Source organism: Rhinolophus ferrumequinum, chromosome 11 (genome assembly GCF_004115265.2).
Source record: "Rhinolophus ferrumequinum isolate MPI-CBG mRhiFer1 chromosome 11, mRhiFer1_v1.p, whole genome shotgun sequence".
Lineage (NCBI taxonomy): Eukaryota > Metazoa > Chordata > Mammalia > Chiroptera > Rhinolophidae > Rhinolophus > Rhinolophus ferrumequinum.
In genome coordinates this window covers 26121231-26148166 of record NC_046294.1, presented here as the reverse complement: position 1 = coordinate 26148166, position 26936 = coordinate 26121231, and the positions used below count along the sequence as shown (strand labels likewise).

The window sequence follows — 26936 nt, the reverse complement described above, 5'->3', positions numbered from 1 at the left end:
AAATGGAAAAGCTCACTTAGCCTGCCCTCCAGGCTCACCCCCAGTGTCCCAGAATCCAGAGGCTTTGAGGAACAATTTTAAAACTCAAGTTCTAAGCCAGTTCCTATTAGTCCTTAGGTTTTGACACTCTGAGTACAGAGCTGGATTTTACTCAGAGTGGAGCCAGTGTTAAGGCAAATGGCAGACTACCAGATAGGTCTATAACTGTGCACACATGGGGGCTTGTTGAAAGGCCATAGGAGCCAACTAGCTTTTAAAATTTGGTGTTTCCAAGGGCCTCCTGAAAGTCTCTTCTCTCTTTGATGTCCCAGAAATTACCTTGCCAGTTGTGGTCATTATCACCTTAACATGTGTTTGTTTTCCCTTAGTGAACTACCACATGTTCCTGATGATTGGAACTGGCTTGCAGCTGAGTATTTCTCCCCCTTATCAGGTTTATCTTTCATCCTAATTTTTATCTTCCTAGATGCTAATCCTTTGCCACCGTTCATCTTGGCATGAAAGGTGATTCAAAGCAAGCATTAGTCTTTTATTTTGTGGTTTTTTTAGAACAACAGAGAGCAGAGATAGACATTTGATTTGGTTAATGAATGTAAATGCCCATATCAGACATTTGGATATCTAACATTAGATATTTGGATATCATTTTTTTTGTCATTCCTTTTAGCAGCATACTTACTTTATTTTCTTGATTACTTACTTGATTAATGTATTTTTTTAAATCAACTGAAAAATATATGACTCCTTGATGTAATTTCAACTTCCATGTTTGGTAATGTCTGCCAAATCCTTGAAAACAGAACAAGACTCCAGCAGAGTCTGGGATTATAATAATTTGTTTAGGCTGTGAATGTTATGAAGATGAAGACCTGATTCTCTGGGTCAATTGACAAGTAAAATACACTAGAGGTCAATTCTAGATTTCGTAACAGATTTTTGGAAGCGGAAAGTATTCCAAAATTAATTTGTTCGACTTGTTTCATTCTCTGGCCTCTTGGCAGGCTCACCACCTTTGGTGTCAACATGTCTGTCTCTGTGGTTTAATAGTACCATGTGCATGGGGTGTGGGTGACGAGTCAAATAATAAATTTGACTCAAATCCTAAACCCTAACAACAGGGCAGTTCTCCTGGGGAACAATTCTATTGTTGGAAGTGGTTTCCTTTGGATATACCTAAAAAGAAGTCTGTCTTTTTAATAACGAAGGGAGGGACGGAAGAAGGGAAGGAAAGAAAGAAAAGCAAGTTTAGAAGCTAAAAATGAACAAAGTGAGACTTACAAAAGAAATATTTTTCATGATATAATGGAAAAAATTTTTCTTAACTTCAAATTTCATAACTTGAAAAAATAACTGTCAAATGTTGACATCTACTCAACATTATAGCAAGTGCTTACTTTGGACATTTAGTTATATGACAGTTAATATGAATAAAATGCTAAATAAAATGTTGTACCCAAAATTATTATTTTAATGTATTCATCCCTCATAAACCCTTACTCTATGACAGGCAATTGCACTACAGGGATATAAACTACAATCCTTGGTCTACAGAACTTTACACATTAGAAGATTTTTTTTTTAAGTTTAGGATTTGAAATGAAAAAAAATAATAATCAAAGGAAAATATATTAAAAAAATTAATGGGACGTAATGGAAAAGAATGATTTAAGTAGGGTTTTAAAATATAACAGGAGGCACGATGTCCACTAAGTTACAACCTGTTTCAGGTCATGACTATTCCCCTCACGAGCTCGTGGCCCTTGGACTAGTTCCACTCACTCTCAGTCACCTAATTTGTAAATTGAGGATAATCTTAATACCTAAATTCATATAGTTAAATACAAAATGGAGTCTTGGACTGAGACATGATAAGCACTTAATAAATCTTGGTATTTAAAAAGAGAGAAATGAGTCAGGAATTCTAGATAATTAAACAAGTTCTGTACAGAACAACAAAAAATATGGGAATTTTTAAATGACACAACATTCACAAAGATAAAGGGTATTATGCCATAAATTATTTATAGACACTGACTATTTACTCTTAAAAGAAATAACAAGGAAATTAGTAATAATAACAAGTACTTAAAACAGGGCCTGGCTTGTGATAGTTAATTTATAAATATTTGTTAAATTTAAAAAATAAAGTGATTTAGTTCCATGATTTCTGGGGGAAAAGAAAAAATTGATGTACTCATTTGTGTTTACTAAGTGGCAAAAAGAACGCAATTAGTTGCATTTCAAACAGGGCTACAATCCTTAACCTAAACCCAAAACATGAAGACTAATAACAAACCAATAAAAAGAAAAATTTAACATTATCAGGTATCAAAGATAGATCAAGGCATAGCAATAATGAACTTCAGAAATAAAATGAAAATAATATTGGCCACTTGAAGATGGAGATATGGTTATGTAAAAATAAAGGCCAAAACTGAATTTGATGAAAAAATTTTAAAACACGCCTGGTAAACTAGACACTACAGAGACTTATGTTTTGAGGGGAAAAAAATGCAACTGAAAATTTTATAAATATTTCATATTTCCCCAAAATGAAAGTCATTTGACTCCCCCAGTCGAACTGTGCGTTTGTGCAATGCTTCTCAGACTTCAGCTTCTATTATCTGGAAGATGCACACAGATTGCTGCCCCCACTCCCACCCCAAATCTAGAGCAAGACCTGAGAACTCGTTTCCACAAAGTCCCAGGAGCTGCTGCTGCACTTGGCCTGGGAATCACTGCTATAGTAGAAAACACAGTAGATTTAGCTTCTGGAGTCTAAGGTTCAAATCACAGCTCTGTTAATTACGGGTTGACCCTAGAACATCAGATAAATTCTCTGGGCATCATTTCCTCATAAGAAAATAAATGGTAGAAGTAATAGGTACCTCAAGAATTGTTATGAGATTATATAAGCAAACAATGGAAAGTGCCTGGCACTGAACTGACACACAGAAGGAACTCATAAATTTGTTGAATTTATATGTTACTAATTGCAAGCATGATTTTAACTGATAACAATACAAAGTACATATATTGTCTACTAAAGGAGAAAAAGAGGTTTGGACACATAGGTTGCTATTATTTGTGAAATCACCAATAACTAAGGGTTTAGCTCTTTAAGATCTTTAAGACCTGAAAGGACTTCGTGCTAAAATACAAGGTGATCTCATAGTTGACTTTATCAGTTAGCCATACTTCAGGAGAAAGAGATATAAAAAACATGGAACAAATGAGAAAGCATTCTAAACCTTGTTTTATACCGAGGTCAGACACTATACCAGGAAACAGCTGTGAGCTGGAAAAGCTAGGTCTGTGGCAGTAAGAAGCTGCAGCTCCTTGGGTGGATGCAGTAAAACATCAGGCACTGTATTCATTCATGTGAATAGGAGCCAAGATCTCAACTCAAGAATTGAGAAACATGATTAAATGATGTTTCTGTTCTGTTCAGCATAAATATGTGTAAATATAAAAGCAATGCTAAATAAGGGTGGGAACTATAGTTGCAAAATTGAATAACAATGTTACAGTCCTTGAAAATATAAGACCTGATATAATAGAGAATAGAAATGTGAGGAGGAAGTGCAAATGTATTAATGCCCTTGTTTTTCATAGTAGAGGGGCTAATATTAAGATATGATAATAAATAAAAACACAATGACCCTAAAAACAAAACAAAACTCAATCATGCTTTGCTTAAGGTAGTACAGTATGTTAAAGACTCCACAAGAAGTTATGCATTCTGATGCATGTTATAAATGACAAATTGCATAGCTAATCAAGGAAATGTGTAAGGGCTTCATTTAGATATATAGCAATCCAATAAGGTTAGTGTTATTATTTCCAATTTAAAAATGAAAAAAAAGGGAGCAGAGAGGTTAAGTAACTAGACCAAGGTAACACAGCTTGCAAAAATGTGGACCCAGGGAATTTGGCTCCCAAGTCTCTTACTTACAATATTATATTATAGCATATAATATTCATGTATTGTCTCATTTAATCCTCACAATGACCATCTGAGGAATTAGACCTCGTCTTGCAGAACTGGCAACTACTCACAAAGAGAAAAGGGGGCTTTGCCAAGGTTATTTTACTCAAATAGCCTGACTCCAGTTTCTTCTTGACCACTTCATCTTATTGCCTCTCGATGACTTCTAGGAGGCATCATCATGGTATAAAAACTAAACGTAAAAATACTAAAAGAAACAAAATGATTTTGTGTTTATACATTCATCCAAAGAGTTAGACTAAATAACTAAGCCTCATTTCTAAATTTTGTCACCAAATATCCTGTTAAATTAGTTATTTTAAGCAAAGCCCACAAACACAACTTACATTCAAATAAAATGCAATTATTAAACTTTAGAAACTGCATTCTAGTCTTCCTATCCCTACAAATTTACCATCCTTACCCCCAACAATCAAGTTCTCCAACAATGTGAGATAAAATTAAGATAATAATATTAAAATACTAAGCATGGAGGATGGGGAAGTATTAGAATAAGACATAAAACCAAGATTCTACACCAAGTACCTGGCAGACCGTGGACTAGTTATTTAACTTCGTTGGGCCTCAGTTTATTCATCTGCAATTTGAAAAGACAGGACTAAATCAATGATCCTCGAACTTGTTCATGTAATGGAAAACATAGGCTTTTTTATGCTTTTTAAGAGAATGTAGAAAAACATTAATATATATAATTTATAACAACCACATATATAATTTTGTGCTAAATCAGAGACCATCTTACCATCTTATACTAGGCTTTAGAATAAACAAATGCTATCAAGTGCCAGTTATTGAAAAAACAACAAAAAAGAGGGGGGAGTTGGGGGGGGGACTGCAAAGCTTCTGTGCATTGGACTAAGCCTTCCATTCTTTCACTTTTATCAGCAGAGATACACTGAGGTTCCCCGGAGTACAATTTGGATACCACTAAAATAGCTCCCCAGATTTCCTTTCAGCCCACTATTGCTGCTTCATTCTAGAGAGCAAGTGAGCGGAAATCTCTCTCTCTCTCTCTCTCTCTCTCTCTCTCTATATAGATATATATATATATATATATATATCTATTCTCACGCATATACACACACACACTATATATATGTATATACACATATATATACATATATAGATATAGATGTATAGATATAGATATATCACATAGGCATCAAATATATCTATAAAAATGGGAGAGACCCCACTGTGGACATTCCTGCTTGTGTGGCCCAGCGCCCTTTACCAACCTATGGCAGCCCAGCGCTGCGTTCCTTCTGAGAACCAGCACTCCCTGTCTTGGTCAATGTGGTTCCAGTGAAGCTGATGACACCCCTGATGCCAGGGCTGGAGCACATGACCTGGGTCGCAGCCAATCAGCACATCTCAGTGCTTTGTTCGGAATGGGACCTGACACTACTCAGGCTCTGTTTAGAATTCAAAGACTTTTGCTGGTATTCCTGGGAGATCCTGTGGCCTTGAAACCTGAGACTATTTAAAAGCAGAAGCTGCTGACACCGTGCTCCTTCCTCATGAATCCTGAAGGTGAAACAGAATAATAGCGTTTAACAGTTATCAGTTGAGCACCTAAATCAACATTTCCCCTGGGCTTTTTTCCGATCATATGCTTAAGGCAGTTTGCACTGAGCATTTTATTCCCTACAACTGAGAGTCCAAATCCGTGTAAACAGGCATTGGTTATATTGCTGAGTTCTCACACTCTTGGTCGTCAGTAAAACAGAAAGCCCCATTGCAGCTACTGCCATTACATCACTTGCACATTTTGTATTTCTCCTCCCCTCTGTCACAAGCCCTACTGTAAGTACTGTATGTGATATTTAATTACAGTAGCTGCGTGGCCTAAACTGTTAGGTTGTTAGGCATATATATATATATATTTTTTGGAATACTCTATAAATGCTATCTTCTATTTGGTTTTTTTCCTTCCTGTGCTAGTATTGACCATGACAGGTATTCTACAGTTAGAAGATAAATGAAGAAATTACCTAGTCTTTTTTAAAATTTTTATTAGATTAAAATGTAATTTATTAAAATCTCATTTATTAAATTATATCGGTTAGTAAAATTACATAGGTTTCAAGTGTACAATTCTATAACACATCATCTATACACTGTGTTGTGTGTGGACCACTCCGAGTCAGTTCTCCTTCCACGACCACATATTTGATCCTCTTTCCCCTCTTCTAGCATCCCCTCTTCCCTCCTTACGGCTAGACTGTTATCTGCGTCTATGGTTTTTGCTCAACTAGTCTTAAACTGGAAGCAGTAGTATAGTAGACAGAATTCTAAAAATGGCCCCCAAAGATGTCTGGCCCTAACCCCTGGAACCTGCGAATGAGACATCACTGCCATGAGTATGCTATGTAATACAGCACAGCTGACCTTCAGGTAGGGCGACGAGCTGGGCGAGCATAATCTACTCCCATGAGCCTCTTTAAAAACAGTTTCCTCCAGCTGGTGGCAGAAAGAAAAGTCAGATTCAAAGCACAAGGGGGATTTAACCTACCATTGCTAGCCAGCTAGTGTGTGTGTGTGTGTGTGTGTGTGTGTGTGTGTGTGTGTGTGTGTGTGTGTGTAGGCAATTTTATCACATTTGTAGCCTTGTGTAACTACCACCATATCAAGGAATTCAACTGTACAATCTCCACAAGATTTCCTTTATATCGACACCCATCCCTAACTACTGGCAACTGCTAATCTGTTTCCTACCGTGTTTCCCCAAACATAAGACCTAGCCAGGCCATCAGCTCTAATGCATCTTTTGGAGCAAAAATTAATATAAGATCCGGTCTTATTTTACTATAATATAAAACTGGGTATATAACATAACATAACATAACATAACATAACATAACATAACATAACATAACATAACATAACATAACACCAGGTCTTATATTAATTTTTGCTCCAAAAGGTGCATTAGAGCTGATGGTCCGGCTATGTCTCATTTTCGGGGAAACACAGTATCTCTATAATTATGTTATCCTGAATGTTATATAAATGGATTATAAAGCGTGTGTCCTTTTGAGATTGGCTTTGTTCACTCAGTATATTGCTGAGGTTCATCAAGGTTGCTGTATCATTTATTCCTTCTAATTGCTGAGTAGTAGTCCACATTTAGCCATTCATAGGAAAAGGCTTTTTATGCCTCAATATGAAGTACTGCCTGATGGTCTCAGTCATATTCAGGGAATACCTGCATCGTAGTAGCCACATATGATATGCATCAAATAAACACTGAGCGACATAATTTTCCCAATTTATCTCTGAACATTGTAAACTTTTTTCAACTCTCAAGTTTTCACAGTGGCAAAGACATGGGTTCAGTTGTACCAGATCCGTTTTTTAAAAATTTAAAACTATCAAAATTCAGCTTCCTATGAAACTTAAAGAGTTCACTGACCTCAATGAGAGGAAAATAATGATATCTGTAAAATTAAGGGTACAAAAAGACAATAAAATTTCTGGTGACCCCAGAAAAATTTATACCTGCTGAAAAATTATGAGCTACCTTGTGATGAAAGCTTTCTGCTTGCTATATGAGCTCACTTAAATTGGAATTGGAACAATACTAGGTTTCTGGTAAGACAGGCCACATATAAAAATACCCACAGCTCAAATCAGAGCTGAATGTCAATTTTCACAAGAAAAAGATTTGCATGGTCATGCATCATTGTTAGGGGAGCCATTATTTCATAAATAAAAAGGAATCACACTGTTTCTTTTTCCTAAAATGTTTTCCCTTTACTTTCAAACAAAACAAACCCCAATTATCCTCATAGGGTTCAGCTCCAGACCCTTCTCTACAATTCTTCCAAACACACAACCCTCTGTTCTTTCTCTAATTTCTAACATTTGGGAGGAGGCACTTCTCATGTACCGCTGTGTGAAAATTCTTTTCAAGATTCTTATTATTGAACACTTACATCGTGTTTCAAATTTTGATCTGTTGTTTATTGCCATCCTGTTAATAAGAGCAAAAAGTCTGGAAACAACTTAAAGTCCAATAATGTAGCACTGATTACATAAATTAAGATTCACACTAAAGAATGATATAGGCATATATTTAATCTTTGTGGAAAGATGTTTACAGAACATCTTAATGTCTGTAATTGTGTTGTTATTGTTAAACACAAAAAAATTAGCATGTTCCCATTTATGTAAATGTAACTATGACAATAACAAAAACATATAAAGAAAAAGAAATACAAAAATTAATAATCCAGGATTATGTATTTTTCCTTTCCTTTATGAATTTTTTCTATTTGTGTTTCCAAAAATTTAATGATAAACATGATATTAAAAAACAATAACAGCCATTAGGGTTTTAATCTTTTTGCACTGTCTCTCCAACTACAGTTCAACTTTCTCGAGGACAGACTATCCTACTTATTTATATCCTTCAATTTGGTGATATAGGTGATTTGATATACCCAATTTCTTTGGTTTACAAAAGCTAAAAACACATTTTTATAGAATGACTATAATTTGTCACCATTAACTTATTCCATTGTGAATATACATATTTAGTATACATATATTCCTTGAGATCTGAGGGATTTTTTTTTAAAGACATACTCAAATACTATGTATTATAATTCTCTACATCTAACAAGAACTCAAAAATTACTCTTTAAATAACATTAAAAATGTAGCAGTACACAGCTTTCTGTGATGAGAAATTTTAAAGGCAGGAATTGCTTTGCATGCTTATGATATTTTGCACTTAATACTAACATCAATACTAATAATAACACATTATCATCATAAAGGCTATCATTTACTGAGTATTCACTGTGTACCAGGAATTGGGCTAAATTTTAACATTTGTGATATCATTTAAACTTCACAATTATCCCTATTTTGTATATGAGGAAATTGAGTATCAATGATATTAAATAGTTTGCCTAAAATCACACAGTGAGCACTTAGAAGAGCTTGGACCAGAAGAAGGATTAATCAGACTCCAGATTTTGAGATGTCAGTTAGGAAGTTATATCATCTTTCTTAGCAAGCACACAAAAGCATTTATCAAATGAATGAATGAATATAAAAGTGAGAAACAAATGCTTATTTAACTATGTGAATTGACTCTCAAGTATTTGCAAGTAATAGAACAGGAAAGAATACAATAAACAAAGTTCAGCGACGGGACTTAAAGATTTAAATCTTGATACTAAAATCTATGTGTTCTGAGCATATGAATATTGTAGTGTTGTTTTGTCTGTGCACTTGGTTCACTTCCCTCAAATTCACAGAATGGCTCAATTGGAGACTTTGATCAAAAAAAGAATGGACTCATACTGATGATAACAAGTCAATCAAAAGGACTGTCAGTTAGTTATGTTCAAATAGATAAACTGATAGGCAATTGAAATTATTATATGTACTGAAACATAATTATTCTTAAATAACTTAATTAAAGGCAAAATTATTTATTTTTTATAAATATTTACAGAAACCATTCATTATCAAAGGAGGATAGTTGGTATTTCTGTTTTTAAAAAGTGAAAATGATTCTATGATAACGTACATATGTCATAGTTTAACTAACTCTGCAGTCCAATTTAAAAACATGAAAAATATAAAGAATGGCTTATGTTTACAGAAAGAAAATAAAATGTTGTTAGAAAGTACAAATTCAGTCCTCTTATTTGATCAGCTAAGTTATAAATGTTATAAAATAGAAAATAAAAACACTAACTCAACAAACCTCATGATCAATACAATTTCTACAACCTTAGGCAGATTTTCACAAGTAACTTGGCAGAAAAATGTTTTATGACAATATGAACTCAAGAAAATCAGGCAGTTTTTCAGTATATTTTTATATTCTTAGTGTCCAACAAAGTCCCAGGCAGAAAAAAGTTGCTAAATACATGATCACAGACTAAATGACTGCATTCTGGTCAAGAAATAAAGATGTTTGTTACAATGCAATTAATAAACTTAAAATACTGGAAACTGTTCAATAACAGAAGAATGATTAAGTAAATTGTGGTAATATCATGGGCTATATAAACCAAATGGAAAATTTCTACCGGAAAATATAATAACAGACATTAAGAACTCAATGTATAGATTTAGTGGCATAATAGATAAAGTTGAAGAGAGAATTAATAAGTTGAGAGACAGAACAAAAGAAAATATTCACACTCAAACATAAGAAGACGAAAGGTAGAAAATACAAAATAGTGCATAAGAGATATCGGATTTACAGTAAAAAAAAAGTTCTAATATATATGTCATTAGTGTTCCTTCGAGGAGAGAAAATGTAGCTGAAATAATATTTGAAGAAACAATTGCAAAGAATTTCCAAAGCTGATAAAACACAGTAAGCTACAGATTCAAGCCCTAAAACCCCCAAGTATTATAAGTAAAAAACACAAATAATAACAACAAAAATACCAGTTAGTGAAAAGTCATAGTGGTCACTAAATACAAAGAGAAAACCTCAAACTCAGCCAGAGACAAACAACATGTTGCCTTCAAAGGAGCGATAAAACTGATACATGTCTTCTCAAATGACAAGACAAAAATTGAAGCCAAAGACAATGGAATGATATTTTCAGTGTTTTGAGGAAAAAACAGCTGACAACCTAGAATTTCATAACCAGTAAAAACATAAAAATGAGAATATGGAAGTGAAATATAGATTTTTAAAAGACAAATAAATATAGAGAGAATTCATGACCAACACACCAGCACCTAAGGAAATATTTTAAAATGTACTTTAAATAGAAGGAAAATGATTTCTGATGGAAATCCAGAAATACGGGGGGAAAAAAATCAACAGGATGGGTAAAAAAGTGGCTAAGTCTAAATGAATATTGATTGAGACAATAATAAGTTTGATGTTTTGGGGGGTTTGAAACACTTAAAGCATACACCAGCATTTAGTCAGAAACTGTAAACATGGAGAGTAAGAGTTCTAAGGTCCTTGAATTATCTGAGAAGTGGTAAAAGCACTAATTTATATTAGATGTTAGTAAGTCAAGGAAACATGTATAATACCACTAAAAGAATAGTAAAATAATGTATAAACCAAGATAACTGAGAGGAAAGGAATTAAATAATATTTAAAATACTCAATAAATTCAAGAGAAAGGAAAAAAAAAACAGAATAGACGGAACACATAGAAACCACATAGTAACATGTTATATTTAAATCTCAAAGTATTAGTAATTATGTTATAGGTAAATGAACTAAATACTTCAATTAATAGACAAAGATTGGCATGCTGCATTTAAAAAATTATGTGTTCATGTAAAACACTCTTTCAATATAAAGATAAAATTTGAAAATAAAAAGATACAAGAATATATCATGTAAACACTGACCAAAACGTTAGGGTCACTATATTTAATATGAGACAAAATAAACTTTAAGTTAAAAAATTACTAGAGGTAAAAGAGGAACATTCCATAAAAACATAAAGATTAATTCATCAGAAAGATATAACAATTCTAAAATTGTATGCACCTAATAAAAAGCCTCAAATTATAGAAATGAAAAATTCATAAAATAAAAGGAGAAATAGACAAATCCACAATTATAAGTGGGAGATTTTAACCATATTATTCTCAGTAAATGATCTACCAAGCAAAATATCAGTAAGTATACACAAGGTTTGGAAACATACAGAGGGTGCCGAAAAAATTGGCACACGTTTTTAGATAACATCTCTTAAAATGTGTATACATCTTTTTGGCACCCCAGTATTTATCAAGCTTGTTCTAACTGACATAAATAGAACGCTGCATCCCCAAACTGCAGGATACATATTCTTGTCAAGTACACATGGATAACTCATAAAAATTTGTCCAGATATTGGTTAGGCCATAAAGCAAATCTCAACAAATGTTTCAGTTGAAATCATACCAAAAATGTTCTTCACCACAGTAAAATTAATGTAGAAGTCAATAATACACACACAAACCAGAAATTTTTCATATTTTCAGAAATTAACAAATATACTTCTGAATAATCCATGGATCAAAGATTATAACAAAATGAAAATGATAGTGAAAATATGACATTAAAATTGGTGGAATGAAGTGTGAGAGTTTTCCAGGAAGCCAGGCTAGCTGGAGCAGAGGAACAGAGGGGAGAATGATGGTCAAAGAAACTCCAGGGGCCTGGTAAAGTAGGACCATGTAGCACATAGTAAAGACTTCGGTTTCATTCTAAAGGAACTAAAACACCATGGAGGATTTGGAGCTGATGATTCCCATGATCTGACTTAAGAATATAAATGGATCACTTTGGCCTATTAAGGGGAGAATAGGTTGTATGTATGGGGACAACGGGAGAAGGAGTTAGATAACTTAGGCAGCTAACCTACAGACAGGTCACTTTGCCTGAACTCTGCTGTCATCCAATTCCATTCACTGTAACCTAATTATCCCTCCACCACCAGTCTCTTCATTGTCCATCCACAGTACTCAAATCTAGAACCTCATTACCTACTACTTTCAGCATTATAATACTAGATAGACATTCTAGTTTAGGGGCTACGCGTTTGAAGACTGTAAAAGTAGTTGCCCATTCATACCTTGAATAGCTTCTACAGACAGTATTGAACAAAACAGAAAGATAAATAGTACATTTTTGAAAATGGAAATTAAGCAGCATAATTGACAGTTGGGTACCTCCTGGTAGTAAGTGAGAACAAAAATTAATCATAAAATGCTTAATTGAAAGCTTTTTATAATTTCTGAATTAATGTACATTTATGAATAGAAACCTAATCCTTTGGAATGCTTGATTTTGTTGTTTCAAAGAAGCAGGTGCAATTATGTTATTTGTTCACTTTATTTTAATTCACAGAGAACTTATGGGAATTAATTTTAAAATATACCAAAACACAAACAGGCAACAATACCAGCCAAATATCAGAATATTTGACTTTTATAATTAAAAACAAGAAATTATAAATATATCTCTGCATCTCTGAACACACAACAATTTTGTGTTCTTAAATACAATACCACACTCTTGTATATAGCATAAAAGAACTAAAGGCTAATGCTTACAGCTGAACATTTCAATAGCTAAAAACAGTAATGTAATCTAATGTGGAATTTTATTCCTAGAAAGTGTAATTGAATTTAGTGAATATCAAAAGCAATTATTATATCAACATTTGCCTATATATTGGTAAGAGTTCTAGAAATAAGAATTTGTGTGTGGCAACTTAAATAGTTCACTGTCCTGAAAAAGACAGAGTCTGACTGTTATCAAAACCGACCCTTGCATTCACTATCTCTACAAAAATTGTGTTGATATTTGATGAGGAAAATGAGAAGAATGTTCTAATCAAATAAGATGGTTACTGATTACCATCAACTATATGCAAAACTACATAAATGATTTAATAGAGTAATAAATCACATGCTATTGAATTCTCAAGAAAATCATAATATGACTGCATTTTTAATGTATTTTTTACAATTTAAAATTATATAGACATGGTCATCTTGTCTGCTTAAAGAATTTCTCATTACTATTAATTTTCTTTGAAAAGCAGACTATAATAGTTCGTTACTTAGTGCATCTCAAACCTGTTACTAAGAGAGAAACCTTGAATGCAGAAAAAAAGCATGTCACTTCTTTTAAGCTTCATTTCTTCTATTCTATCATAGAGGAAAAAAGGCCTTATGAAAATTGACCAATGCAGTGTAGTCTCGTACATTCTCTTGGAAGAGTAAATATGATAAAGTGAATACCAAAGCTCAGTATTTATTCCATGATGATTATAGCCAGACTTAACTATAGTAGAAAGACAAATTTTATAAAATTGTAAAAATGTAAATAAGGCTTTAAAACTGATTCAGGAATTACATTTTATAAGTGAAGCTTTGATTTTAATCTAAACAATTCTCTTAGGGGATGATACACATTATTCAGACTGTTCTGCTTTCGTTATGATTGAAATAACAGTGATACTTCAGGAAACCAGGAGACAGAAACACCTGTACCTTATCAAATTATATCTCCTAATGATTATAATAATGTTATACACTAGATTAACTTTAAAATGTACATTTTGCGATATTTTAAAATTTAAATGATTAGATAGAAATTTATTTTTAAAATAGCAGTGGAGGTAAGGGGGATCAAATATATGGTGATGGAAGGAGAACTGACTCTGGGTGGTGAACACACAATGGGATTTATAGATGATGTAATACAGAATTGCACACCTGAAATCTATGTAATTTCACTAACAATTGTCACCCCAATAAATTTAATTAAAAATAAATAAATAAATAAATAAATAATAAAATAGCAGTGAAAAATGTGAAACAAAATATAGCATATTCTTACCTATTTTAGCCTACTACTAATAAACCATGTATCAGGCATCTACTTTAAAAATGCTTTTCATAATATATGTTGATTTTTGTTCTATTGCCAATGCAATATTCAATTATTAAAATTTGGAAAATAAACGATACATAAAAATTTTAAACTTAATAACAACTGTCAATACTTTAACATATTTCCTTGAAGTCACCTGCCTATCTAGTTAGCTCCTTATCTTTGCCTTTATCTACCGTGTTTCCCCGACAGTAAGACCTAGCCAGACAATCAGCTCTAATGCGTCTTTTGGAGCAAAAATTAATATAAGACCCGGTATTATATTATATTATATTATATTATATTATATTGTATTGTATTATATTATATTATATCATATCATATTATATTACATTATATTATATTATAAAGACCCAGTCTTATATTACAGCAAAATAAGACCAGGTGTTATATTAAGTTTTGCTCTAAAAGACACATTAGCGCTAATTGCCCGGCTAGGTCTTATTTTCAGGGAAACATGGTATATAAAATTAGGATAACACTAAATGCATTTTATAACTTCCTTTTTTTATTAGTATCAAAACTCATGAGACATTAAATTTACATTTTAAATTTTAAAAAAATCAAAGGTCTTTTAAATAGATGTACTCTCTTAAAAGAGTGAAGTACATGCCAAGTTGAGTCATGAAGAGAAATGTCAGTGTGATCTGTGGCAGCTGCTTGCTTCCCTGGGAAGGAAGGGGCTGGTTAGGAGTACAGTGGCTAGCAAACCCCTCAGCACTCCACAGAGTCACTAGTGGGAAAAGAACAAAGGCCTTTCCAATGCCACTAACACAGATGTGCCCAAAGGCAAACTGTCAGAAATAGTTAAGATGACAGCTACTCACAGTTCATTATTTCCTTCTCACAGGTCACTGGGTGACAAGCTGGGTCAGTGTGCTTTGTTGGCTGTCCCAGTCCTTCCCCACCCCCTGTTCAATTTAAATAAGGGTAAAGGGCTCCACTGGATAAATTAATGTAAATAAACCATTCCTGACACTTAAAGATACCAGAACATGACATTTACTTTATTTTGGACCAAACTTAGATTTAAATGTACGCACACAACCTACTTTATCCAAGCAAGAAGAGAACCACATTTCTATAGCTCACTGACAGGTGAAGCAAAAATATTTTAAGTGTGGCTAAAGCAAACAAAAAGATGTAATTTATTATGAACTCATAAGGATCTACGTGAAGGGTCTTACACAGTAGGAAATCTTCCTTTTTCTTCAGTAGGCAAAAGAAGTTTCCACATTATAAAAAGAAAAAAAAAAGATCAATGATCAGATTGCTTTCCACAAGTGTTTGAAATGTAAATTAAGTGACATGTACATGAGACAGCCTGGTTTATGACGATTGTTATAGTTTTTTTAAGGATATAACTCAAAACAATACATAAATCAAAATGGCAATAATCTGATCAAATGTTTTATGATATAATACACATAAAATTTTAGTAATGATTTAATATGGCTACTCAATATGATGACATTCTGTTATGAAATCAGTAGAATAAAAACTAGTAGTGTGGGGACAGAGCCCCAAAAAAGCAGTTTCCAGGCTCTCGGCCTCACAAAGAAAGGTGCTGGCTCAGGTAGTAAATGGCCGTCCACTGTGATCAAATGGCCATCAGCTGTGGCTAGTTGGCCATCAGCTGTAACCAGTGAGCCACTGGGCACTAATATAACTGCCGTGGCTAGGCTAGCAGAAAATGGGGGAGCTAGCAAGAAGATGGGGGCTGAGCCTGCAAGCGGCACAGTGAGGGTTGAGAATTGTGTTGCTCCTGTTTCCTGTTTCTCCAACCCAGCTGCCAGTGAGAGTATAGTGGTATGACTCCCCTACCTATGGCTCCGTGGGTGTTCCTTTTTGGCCTCGCCATGTCCTGTGTTCTTATGTGGGGAGCTGAGACCCCACTGGACGCCCCGCACGACAAGTAGGGATGAGGAAGAAAAACGGGTTTAGAGCATGGGCTGTAGATCTAAATGTCTGTGGGTTCAAATCCCATTTTCTCCACTAACCAACGATACAAATGGGCACATTACAAAAACCACTCTGAACCTCAGCTGCTCTACCTTTATAGATTATAAGAGTACCTCTGCCATCATATTATTTTGACAATAGCTAAATCAATCTGTCGTGTTGTTATAAGAATAAGTATTTAGAATAGTAGTTGGCATATCATGGTAAATATTCAATAAATGACAGCTATTAGTTACCTGTCAACAAATTTAGTATATACAAAGCTGACCTGAGTCACCATTCAAGCTGTGAAATACTTTGTTTAATCATGACAAGTTATAGTCACATCTTTCAAAAAGGTTTTTTAAAATCTCTAATCCCTTCAAATGCAAGCCTCTATAAATCAGTAAATCTAGGCGACTGGATTCAACAGGAAATCAGGGGTTCACAGTCTCCCTTAACTTTTCTTACCTCTTATTTAGTCTCCACTGAAAGCTACCCAAATTGATGTATCTTCTATTAATCCCTTTCTAAACTGTTCCACTTCATGTAAAGGTCCCTTTTCAAAATATCCAGTCAAATAATAGGCCCTACGTGAAAACCTGAAGATTTGGAATCATTGTTAAGACAAGAACATGAATGGTCTGGCAGAACAATACAGACGCTAGAATAGGACTTCAGGTTCACAGAGGCCTTAAACTACCAGCTGGAAGGCCTTAGCCACGTAACTCAAACTCTCTGTGCCTCAATTTCCTTATCAATAAAACAGAGCGTAATACCTCTATTTTACATACCTTATAGGTTCTTGGGAAATAATGCACATAAAACACTCAAGCAAATTCAGTGTATGTTATTAATAAACGAATGTTATTTTTTTCATTTTTACATGTTACCTACCACTAACTACCAATCTTTCTCTTTCCCCAAATTTGACTACTTGTGGTTCTCTCCTTCCTCGGTTACTTCTAAGGAATGACATATATTTAGATCTCTTTTTAGATTCTTCTCAGTTATATGTTCTTTATTCAGATTATTTGCTCATTAATGTTTTCCCTGATGTTCTAAAATTCTATTTATTTTTCAGAGTTCCACAGCTCAGATCATTTCACATTATTCCTTTATTTTTTGCAGTGATTTTATTCTTTATATTATAAAGTTATCATTGATTAAAAAAACAAGACAATGTAAATCTCTCTCTTGAAGGTGTGATAGTACAACACACTGATTTCCTTATATTTGGAAGGATTGTAAGCCTAACAAGACAACCTAAGGTTCAAAGTAATTAATATGCCAATTTCAGTACCATGTTCTAATTTTGCCCAACAATTCCTTCCAAAATGAGAAGAAAGTAATTGCTCTAAGTACTTACTCTTTCCTCAAAATAACTTTGTTAACGGACAGAAAGAGAGGAAGAGAAACTGAAATTACATCCATTGTAGTAAATTGTGGGGGCGGAGAGGAGAATGCAGATAAATCCCTGTGGCTTTAAGGAAAAAAAGGAGGACAGAGGAGTTGCTGTAGCCTGATACAAACCATCGGGAATGCCCCGGGCCCTGGGAAATTTCTTATGAAATAAAATCCCCAACATATTTACCAGTCAATTCCAACGGACTAAAAATCACAAATGTAAATACAACCCTATTAAAAACTCTTTTCTACCTCTATTTGTTTTCAGAACATTTCCACAACTATTACTTACTGTTTCCTACATTTCTGTTAATTTAAAGACATCTCATTTAATTCTAACAACTCAGACAGGTATTGTGGTATGTCACTGACATTATTTGCTTTGTTTTCAGGGAGCGGGAGGTGTGGGGAGGTGAATTGACTTCACATTTCCTAATACTATACGCCTTTCTCTCAATGTTCCGTCATCGGACTACATTGCTTCAGGGAGATACAACAACAAAACATGGAAGACAAATCCCTAAACTACCCAAGGCCCTCCCTTAACCTTCAGAGAAAATACCTCCAGGCTGGGGAAGGAGAAAGTCATAAAGAAGTAGGTGCGTTATCACTGGGGTCCCCACATGAGGATGCACCAGGACCAGGGCTAACACGAGACACAGAAACTGCCTATCGGTTTCAGAAATCTGAGAGCTGAAGGAACATGGGCCTCCTTGAGCAGAACCCGGGATAATGACAAGCCCCAGCATTCTCTCAGGAGGAGTAGCTTCCTGAGTAAGTCTGGAAAGAGTGGCTGCCGAGTAAGTCTGGAAAGATAATCCATCAATGGCCTCAGAAAACAGTATTTGAGTTCCCCAGTGCCCCAGTGTTCCGAGTTCCTGTTTTACATGGAAACTTCACACACTGCTCCCGGTATATTTTAGTGATGTTGATGTAGAGTGGCCTGGCTGTTTGGCTGCAGCTTTTGGTAGCAGTGAATGAATACCTGGAACTTAAGTTTTCATACAGGTCCAGGACACCCCATGCTGTGGTACAGTAAGGTACTAAATTTGTTATTTTTTTTTGTCTATGCCCGATCTTACTCAAAACAACAAAATCAAAAGATTTGAGGTTTAAATAACAAAAGAGACAACACATTTAAGAGACACTTGTGATGGGGGAGAGGGGGAGAATGTTCCCCTTCTGTCAAATTCTGAGTCAGAAATACATAATTAAGAATATAAGATAGTTTTTAATTGAAATACAAGGTTATGTTGCACACAAACTTACACAATGTTATATATCAACTATACCTCAATAAAGCTCACTGGAAATTTTTCTTAAAGAAAAGAAAAAAGTTGTCATCTTTTTTTTCTTCATGCAACTGACAGTTCTATCCACAGTTAGAATATTTAAATTTCGGAATTCTCTTGAACTCTAATGAGTATGGTAAGAATTGCATTTCTCCTTTAAGAGTACTTCAATCAATAGTTACTTTCAAATAATTGTACATTAAAATTGCAGTTTATAAAGTCATTTTGTGATTTACAACACCAAACCCCAACAAAATACTAATAATAATAAACTTTAGATTTCTGATTAAAGAGGATCAGAGAATTTCCAGTTTCCAACCAAGGATAATTTTCAATTGGTTAGCAAAATTGTTGATGTTAGTTTTATTCTAGTAATAGAAATTATGTCATTTTGTTAAATTATCACTACTTAAGACAATCTACTGTACACTCATCCTCAGGTCTAAATACCATATTCTCTTCATGGAACGTTAAAAGGATTTTTATGGGTGTCGCCTTCTTAAACACCTCCTGGCATTTTCCTTGCCTTACCCTAATTATGTGTTATTTCAAAGAATTTTAGTGAGATCCCAGAACGGCAACCCTTCCAAAGTATTCTTATAAACAATATTATACGTCAATCTTTAATGAAATACACATAAATGTCACCTCTCTTGATCAAATGTGACCCAAAAACTACTGTGCTTGAAAGCCGAAGGGCTTTTGAGATATTTCAATAATCATCAAGAAATCAATCTTAACATGAAACTGAAGGAAAACATCGAATGTCATTGAGCAATAAAGCTCTCTTCTGTCAGTGCCCTACCTCTGAGCAGAAGCGTTAGGATGTTTCTCTTCCAGTTTCCTCAGCAGTGCCACTGCCAGCTGCCCTGTCTCTCCAGGAGAAATTTCTGGCATTAAATGGGTATCTGAAGGCTCTCGCAGTTGCTTCACAACAGGAATACCGGCACTTTTTTGCAGAACCTAATAAATAAAATATAGGAATAGCATAAGTTAAGTTTCATTGAGTGGAAACATCTAAACCATATATGCTCCAAATTTAACATTATACTTTTCATGGTTCCTTCATTCTTCTTCATCGGGCACATAAATCATTTGTATGTGGCCAGAACAAAAGAAGGCAGTCCTAAGAAAAGTTAGTGTATCACTATCTATTTAATAAAATAATGTTTATATAAATATATGTGGATGTTTATATAAATATTAACATGCACATCAGTATTGTATTATGTGTATGATTTTAAACAATCAGTAACATTAAGATGTGAATTTGTGTTTGCCTCCTGAAAACAACTTGAACGTTTTCCTCTTTTCAAAATACATTTTAGAGATCTATTTCTGTCTTACCTCTGGCTGACCACACTGACCTCTTCTGCTAAGCTGCTGCCATGTTCCTGATGAGCTGTGGTCCAGGCACCACGGTCAATGCAGTATTCTGTCTGGGTCGCATCCACTTGTGCATTTAGCTCCTCTAGGTAGGTCAGAACAAACTGAGGATAAGCCTGTAGGATAGGGGGGGAAAAAAAAGTAGTACCAGCCTTGCAAGCAATACCCAAAAATCTATACAACTAGAATGATGGGAGGATAAATCAGATTAATAGGAAAAATGTCTGGCTAATAAACTTTGCAATTTATTATCAATTTCAGGTCAAAATCAAGCCAAATAACTTTAATATTGAATTTTCTAATTAGTTGTTTAATCTGATCAAGTTTAACTACATCGCTGATCTTCACCCATAGATAATTAAAATATTAAAGCCATGTTATATATTAATAATAGCTACCATGTATTGAGTTATTTCAACATAAAAGGTATTATTATAAATGTAACGTGCAGTTGCTGTATTGTTTGGGAATATTCAATTCTGCTCTAGAAGACAAGAAAACAAATGGGATGGATGAAATTCATTAGCTGCATTAAGCATGGATGAGTAAGTTAGTAATCTGAGAAGTGTCAGACAGAAAGTAAGTGGAGTATGTGTGTTATGAACATAGAAAGGAGTAGAAGAAAAAAATAGACATGTAATAGTCATGATTTACTAAATAACAAAGTAACAAATATTTATGACACATGGAACAGAAATGAAATACAGCGGACACACAAAAATCATGAGATCTTTAATTGGCCACCTATGGCTGCCTCTCATTTTGGATCCTCTGCTGGATAAAATCCAGTTACCCAACAGGTTAACTGGGGAGCACAGCTACTCGTCACCCAGGTCACTCATAGAGCAGGTGTGTGTCACTGCCTCAGGCCCCTTGCTCAAATTTCACCTCTAGTCCTTGGAACCACATCATCAGCAGGGAAGGGTGATGCAACACAGAAAGAGTATATGTCGGTATTGCAGAGATTCAGGTAACGTGGCCCTTCAACCCATTTGCACCTTAAGTGTGTATCCTAGCCCATCTCTCTTCCTATGCATTTTGTCTTGTGTTTTAAATCAATTTAATACAGCATGATTTGAACATTTTAATTTGGTCTGTGCACCTTTCTGTTCCATGAGCTCTAGGATGGCCTATCTAGGAACATATTTGGAGGCTACCATTGGAGCACTGTAATGCCCCACATGACAATATATTTACATTTTAATCCTTGCAACAGCCATTTGAAATAGGTGTTATTATTGTGTCCATTTTAAAGGTGAGGAAACAGACACAGGGATGTTAAGCAACTTGCTCAGTGTCATCCAGCTTGTTTACTAGTCCATAAAGCCTAGATATGCTGACTCAAGTACAATAGAAACTTCTTTTTGAAAGTGTAAACTAAAGTGCTAACAAAAAAAATAGGAGGTGTTCAGTGAACAATTAAAGGGCACTAAGGTCCTTACATTGTTCTAGAAAAAGAGATATTGAATAACTTTGTTAGAAAATGTACAACTAAATATGCATGTTAAAAATGTAAGGAACTCCAGACCTTAAATGCAAATTACTAAGTGAAAGCCAACCTGAGAAGGCTACATATTGTATGATGCCAACTATATGACATTCTGGAAAAGGCAAAACTGTGGACACAGTAAAAAAGATCACTGGTTTCCAAGGGTTCGGAGGGAGGGAGAGATGAATAGGCAGAGCACAGAAGATGTTTAGGGCAGTGAAACTACCCTGTATGAGACTTTAATGGTGGATACATTGTTACACATTTGTCCAGATCTATATAGAATGTACAACACCAGGAGGAAACCCTACTGTAAACTATGGACTTTGGGTGAAGATGTGTCGATGTAGGTCCACCAGTTGTAACAAATGTCCCACTCTAGTGGGGATATTGACAGTAGGGGAGGTTGTGCATGTGTGGGGACATGGGGCAAATGGGAGCTCTACTTTCCCCTCAGTTTTACTGTGAACTTAAAACTGCTCTAAAAAATAAAGTCTTGGGAATCCAGATGGCTCAGCTGGTCAGAGCATGAGCTCTTAACAGCAAGGTTGCCAGTTCAATTCCCCATGGGATGGTGGGCTGTGCCCCCTGCAACTAAAGGTTGAAAATGGCGACTGGACTTGGAGCTGAGCTGCGCCCTCCACAACCAGACTGAAGGACAATGACTTGGAGCTGATGAACCCTGGAGAAACACACTGTTCCCCAGTGTTCTCCAATAAAAAAAATTAAAAATTTAAAAAATAGTAAAGTCTATTAAAAAATGTAAGGGACCTCACCAAAAGTAGAAGTGCCAAAAAAATTAATTATATTACATCAAAAATTAAAACTTCTGTGTTGCAAACAATGTCACCAAGAAAATGAAAAGACAACCCACAGAATGGGAGAAAATATTTTCAAATCATATGTCTGATAAGTGATTGTGTATACTAATCTGTATTGTGTATAGTAATACACAATTATTACTATAAAACGCTATTTTAGGTTTAGAATTAAAAGATATAAAGAACTCTTACAACTCAATAATAAAAAGACAAATAGCTCAATTAAAAAATGAGCAAAAGATCAGAGTAGAAGATATTTCTCCAAAGAAGGCACACAAATGGCTAATAAACACATGAAAAGATGTTCAACATCACTAATCATTAGGGAACTACAAATCAAAATCTCAATGAGATACCACTTCATACCAACTAGGATGGCTGTAATCAAAAGACAGAGAATAACAAGAGTTGATAAGGATGCAAAGAAGTTGGAACCCTCATATGTTGATGATAAGAATATAAAATGGTGTGAATACATTGGAAAACAATTTGGCCAGTCCTCAAAATGTTAAACATGGAGTTATCATAATACCCAGGAATTCCACTCTTAGTTATACATCAATGAGAAATGAAAACATACATCCACTAACAAACGTCTATGCAAATGTTCATAGCAGCATTATTCACAATAGCCAAAATAGTGGAAACAAACATTTCCATTAACTGATAAATAAATAAAATGTGATATTTCTATACAATGGAATATTATTTGGCAGTAAGAAAAAATAAATTACTGATGCAGAGTACAACATGGATGAAATTGGACAACCTTATGCTAAGTGGAAGAAATCCGTTTTGAAGGATCACATAATGTATGATTCCCTTTATAATAAATGTCCAGAAAAGGCAGATCTGTGGAGACAAATAAGGCTGGGGTGGGACAGAAAGAATGGGGGGAACATGTGTGAGGTACAAGGTATCTTTTTAGGGCAAATAGAAATGTTCCAAAATTAGATTGTGTGATGGATGCACAAGCCTGTGAATATACCGAAAAATACTAAATGGTATTCTTCAAATGGGTAAACTGCCTGGACAGAAGCAGTGTAAGTGTGCACGGAAGCAGATCGTCCAGCCTCACCAGGCCTCAGATGACTGCAGCCCCTATGGACACCCTAACTACACAGCCTCACCAGAGACTCTAGAGTTAGAAACACCCAGCTAAACCACTCCCAGATTCCTGGCCCATAGACACAGTGAGATAATAAATGCTTGTTGTTTTAAGTTACCGTGTTTGGGGGTAACTGTCATGCAGCAATAAATAACACACAAAAAAATACAAACACAGGAAAAGGAAATGAGTATGTCTGTTTTCTCACAATCTTCATCAACATTGGATATTCCCAATTTTACAACCTCCCTATTTAATAGGAAGAAAATACTATCTCAATACTATCTCCTTGGTTTACATTTATTTAAATTTTAATGAGGCTGAACTTTTTTATTTGGTTTGCCTCTTTTGATTTTTTTTCTGTCTGATATTCCCTTTTCATATTCTTTGTTTCTTGTTCTATTGAAGTATTGATCCTTTTTTATTGCTGTATCAGACTTATTGTATATGAAGAGTATTATCCCATTTTCTGACATTTATATTGCACAGCTTTTCCCTATTTCCTTTCTTACTTTTGCTTACGCTATTTTAGGTTTAGAATTAAAATATATATATATACTTTGAGTATATATATATACTCAAAGCCATTAGTCTTTTCCTTTATGAATTCTCTCTTTACTTGCAGATAAAGACATCCACTCACCACTACTGTGGGTTAGATGCTTTAATACATGATTTCTTCTAGATATTCTGTGGTTCCATGTTTAAGTTTAAATCTTAATTTAGCTGAAACTGATGGTTTGCATAAAGGAAGTGATCTAACTTTATCTTTTTGCAAACAAATAGAGGGATGGTTAACTTTAAAAACAAGCAAATAAAAAAAAACTTTATCGAAGTAAAATCAGTAACAAAATGCAATACTGTATTTGAATTTGTTCATTTGGATTATCGTTAATAGCTATACATTATCAATTAGTTAGAATTCATATGCCAAATCTATCGATAGGCCAGAATCTGTGCCAAATCCTCAAAATGCTAGTAATAAGAATGCATCTATTTTGCAGACGTAGAATGTGAAGCTTGGAAAGGTTAAATGACTTGCCTAAGGCCACACAGCTAATAAGTGGTGGAGCCAAGATTAGTTATTAATATCCTAAAGCAGTAATTCTGTCTTTTTTTAATGAATAGAATGAGCTCTATTTATGATCCAGCTGCAAATAATTATCAAATTATCCTCCATTTTAGCCTTAACTAGATGGATATAGTTTGGGATATGACTAAATTTAGACCTAATTAAAATTTCTAAACCTCCGTAAGAATGAAATGCCTCATTAAAAGATAGTTTTGTTCTGTGAATCTAGAATAACTAATTTCAAAAATCAGCTATTGCGTCTGGTAATGTCACATTAAAATTTTTAGAATCAAAATTCTCAAAGATAACATGTTTGAAACACAAAAGTATGCATTATTTGCTCACTATCAATACTAGTAGTAGGAATAATTAGAAAATAATAAATTGCTAGGTAAGGAAAGGTAAAAAGGACATCGGAGTAGAAGTGGATATTTAGGTACCTGAATTTTGGGAAAGGAAAGAAGAAAATACACTTAAACCTTGGTCCTGCTCTTCTATGTCTCTTCTATGTCTTCTATACAAAACAGAATTACTATGTGGTCTGGTAATAGGAGCCAGCGCAGTTCAGATAATGCCTCAGAATGAAGTTCTCATGTGCAAGGACAGGCCTAAGAGCTGGAGGGATATTTTGGTTCAGTCTCAAAATTCTACTTGTTAGTTTTACCAAGATATACAAGCTTTAGTCTTTCTGTGATTCCATTCCTACCAACCAGGAACCTCACTCTGATTCAGAAATGTAGTGGAGTCAGAAACAGGATAAAGGGAAAGGTGGGGTGAATCTCAGAATGAAGTTAGAAAAAACGTAATTTTTAAAATGCTTTGACATTTGACGGCTATGTCAAATTTCCTGCTTAAGAACAGAGCTAAAAGTGTATGGTTCTGGATCAGTTAGTGAATGGAGCTGGGGTTTTAGCCAGTGTGCCAACAAATAATTACTCAAGAAAATGTTATTATGTTAATTTACAAATTTACATTGTATCAAACTCTGCAAATTTCTAAAATGGTGCAGGTTGTCATGGAATAACAGTATTTCTATTTAAGATTAAACTAGGAGGGGAATTATTGGGTTGTGTAGACATGCTCACCTTTAGTAGAGATTGCCCATTCTCCAAAGTGCCAATTTATTCATTTTAATGAATAAGAAAACTGATGTGGATAAAGAAAAGATATTGGTACTCCCATGTTTATTGTGACATTATTCACAATAGCCAAGATATGGAAACAATCTCAGTACCTAAGTGTCCATAAAGGGATATATGGATAAAGAAGATGTGGCATATATTTTATTTCCATTTACACACACATACACACACACACACACAGAAGAATGTTATTCATCCATTTTTGACAACATGGATGGACCTTAAGGTTATTATGCTAAATGAGGTGAATCAGACAGAGAAAGACAAATACTTCATGATATCACATCTATGTGGAATCTAAAAGAGCCAAACTCATAGAAACAGAGAAGAATGGTGGTTACCCGGGGGGTGGGGGAATTGGGGAGATGTTATTTAAGGGTACAAACTTGCAATTAGTAGATAAATAAGCTCTGGAGATCTAATACACAGCATAGTGATTATAATCAACAATAATATATTATAAAGTTCAAAGTTGTTAAGAGAGTCGATCTTAATCTCACCACAAAGAAGAAGAAATAATTATATGAGGTGATAGAGGTATTAGCTAATGCTATGGTGGTAATCATATTGCAATATATAAATGTAACAAATTAATACAATGTATGCCTTAAACTTATGCAATATGATACGTCAGTTATATCTCAATAAAAATTAATAAATTAGAATTTAAAATAAAAGAAAGAAAACTGACACCCTGAAATGCTGGGTGGTTCCTTAGTAATAGATAAAAGAAAATTATTTTTGGCTTTGGAGGACCTGCGTTTTAAAGTCAAACAAAACCTCAAAGGAAAGTAATGAGTTAAATTAAGCTAAATTCCAAACTTCTGGGCACAGAGTAAAATCATTTGTACAGAAAAAGCATTTCTTGGTCTC

At 34.3% G+C, this 26936-nt stretch overlaps 1 protein-coding gene across 1 annotated transcript in view; it reads right to left on the bottom strand.

Annotated features, from left to right (window-relative positions):
- Positions 1–26936, bottom strand: part of DCDC1 (doublecortin domain containing 1) — a 382228-nt gene that overhangs the window by 134482 nt on the left and 220810 nt on the right. The window contains exons 19-20 of the mRNA XM_033119858.1: positions 20413–20547; positions 19851–20008 (exon numbers count right to left, since the gene is read on the bottom strand). Coding sequence (XP_032975749.1) covers positions 19851–20008; positions 20413–20547 — 293 coding nt within the window. The remainder of the gene's footprint in view (positions 1–19850; positions 20009–20412; positions 20548–26936) is intronic.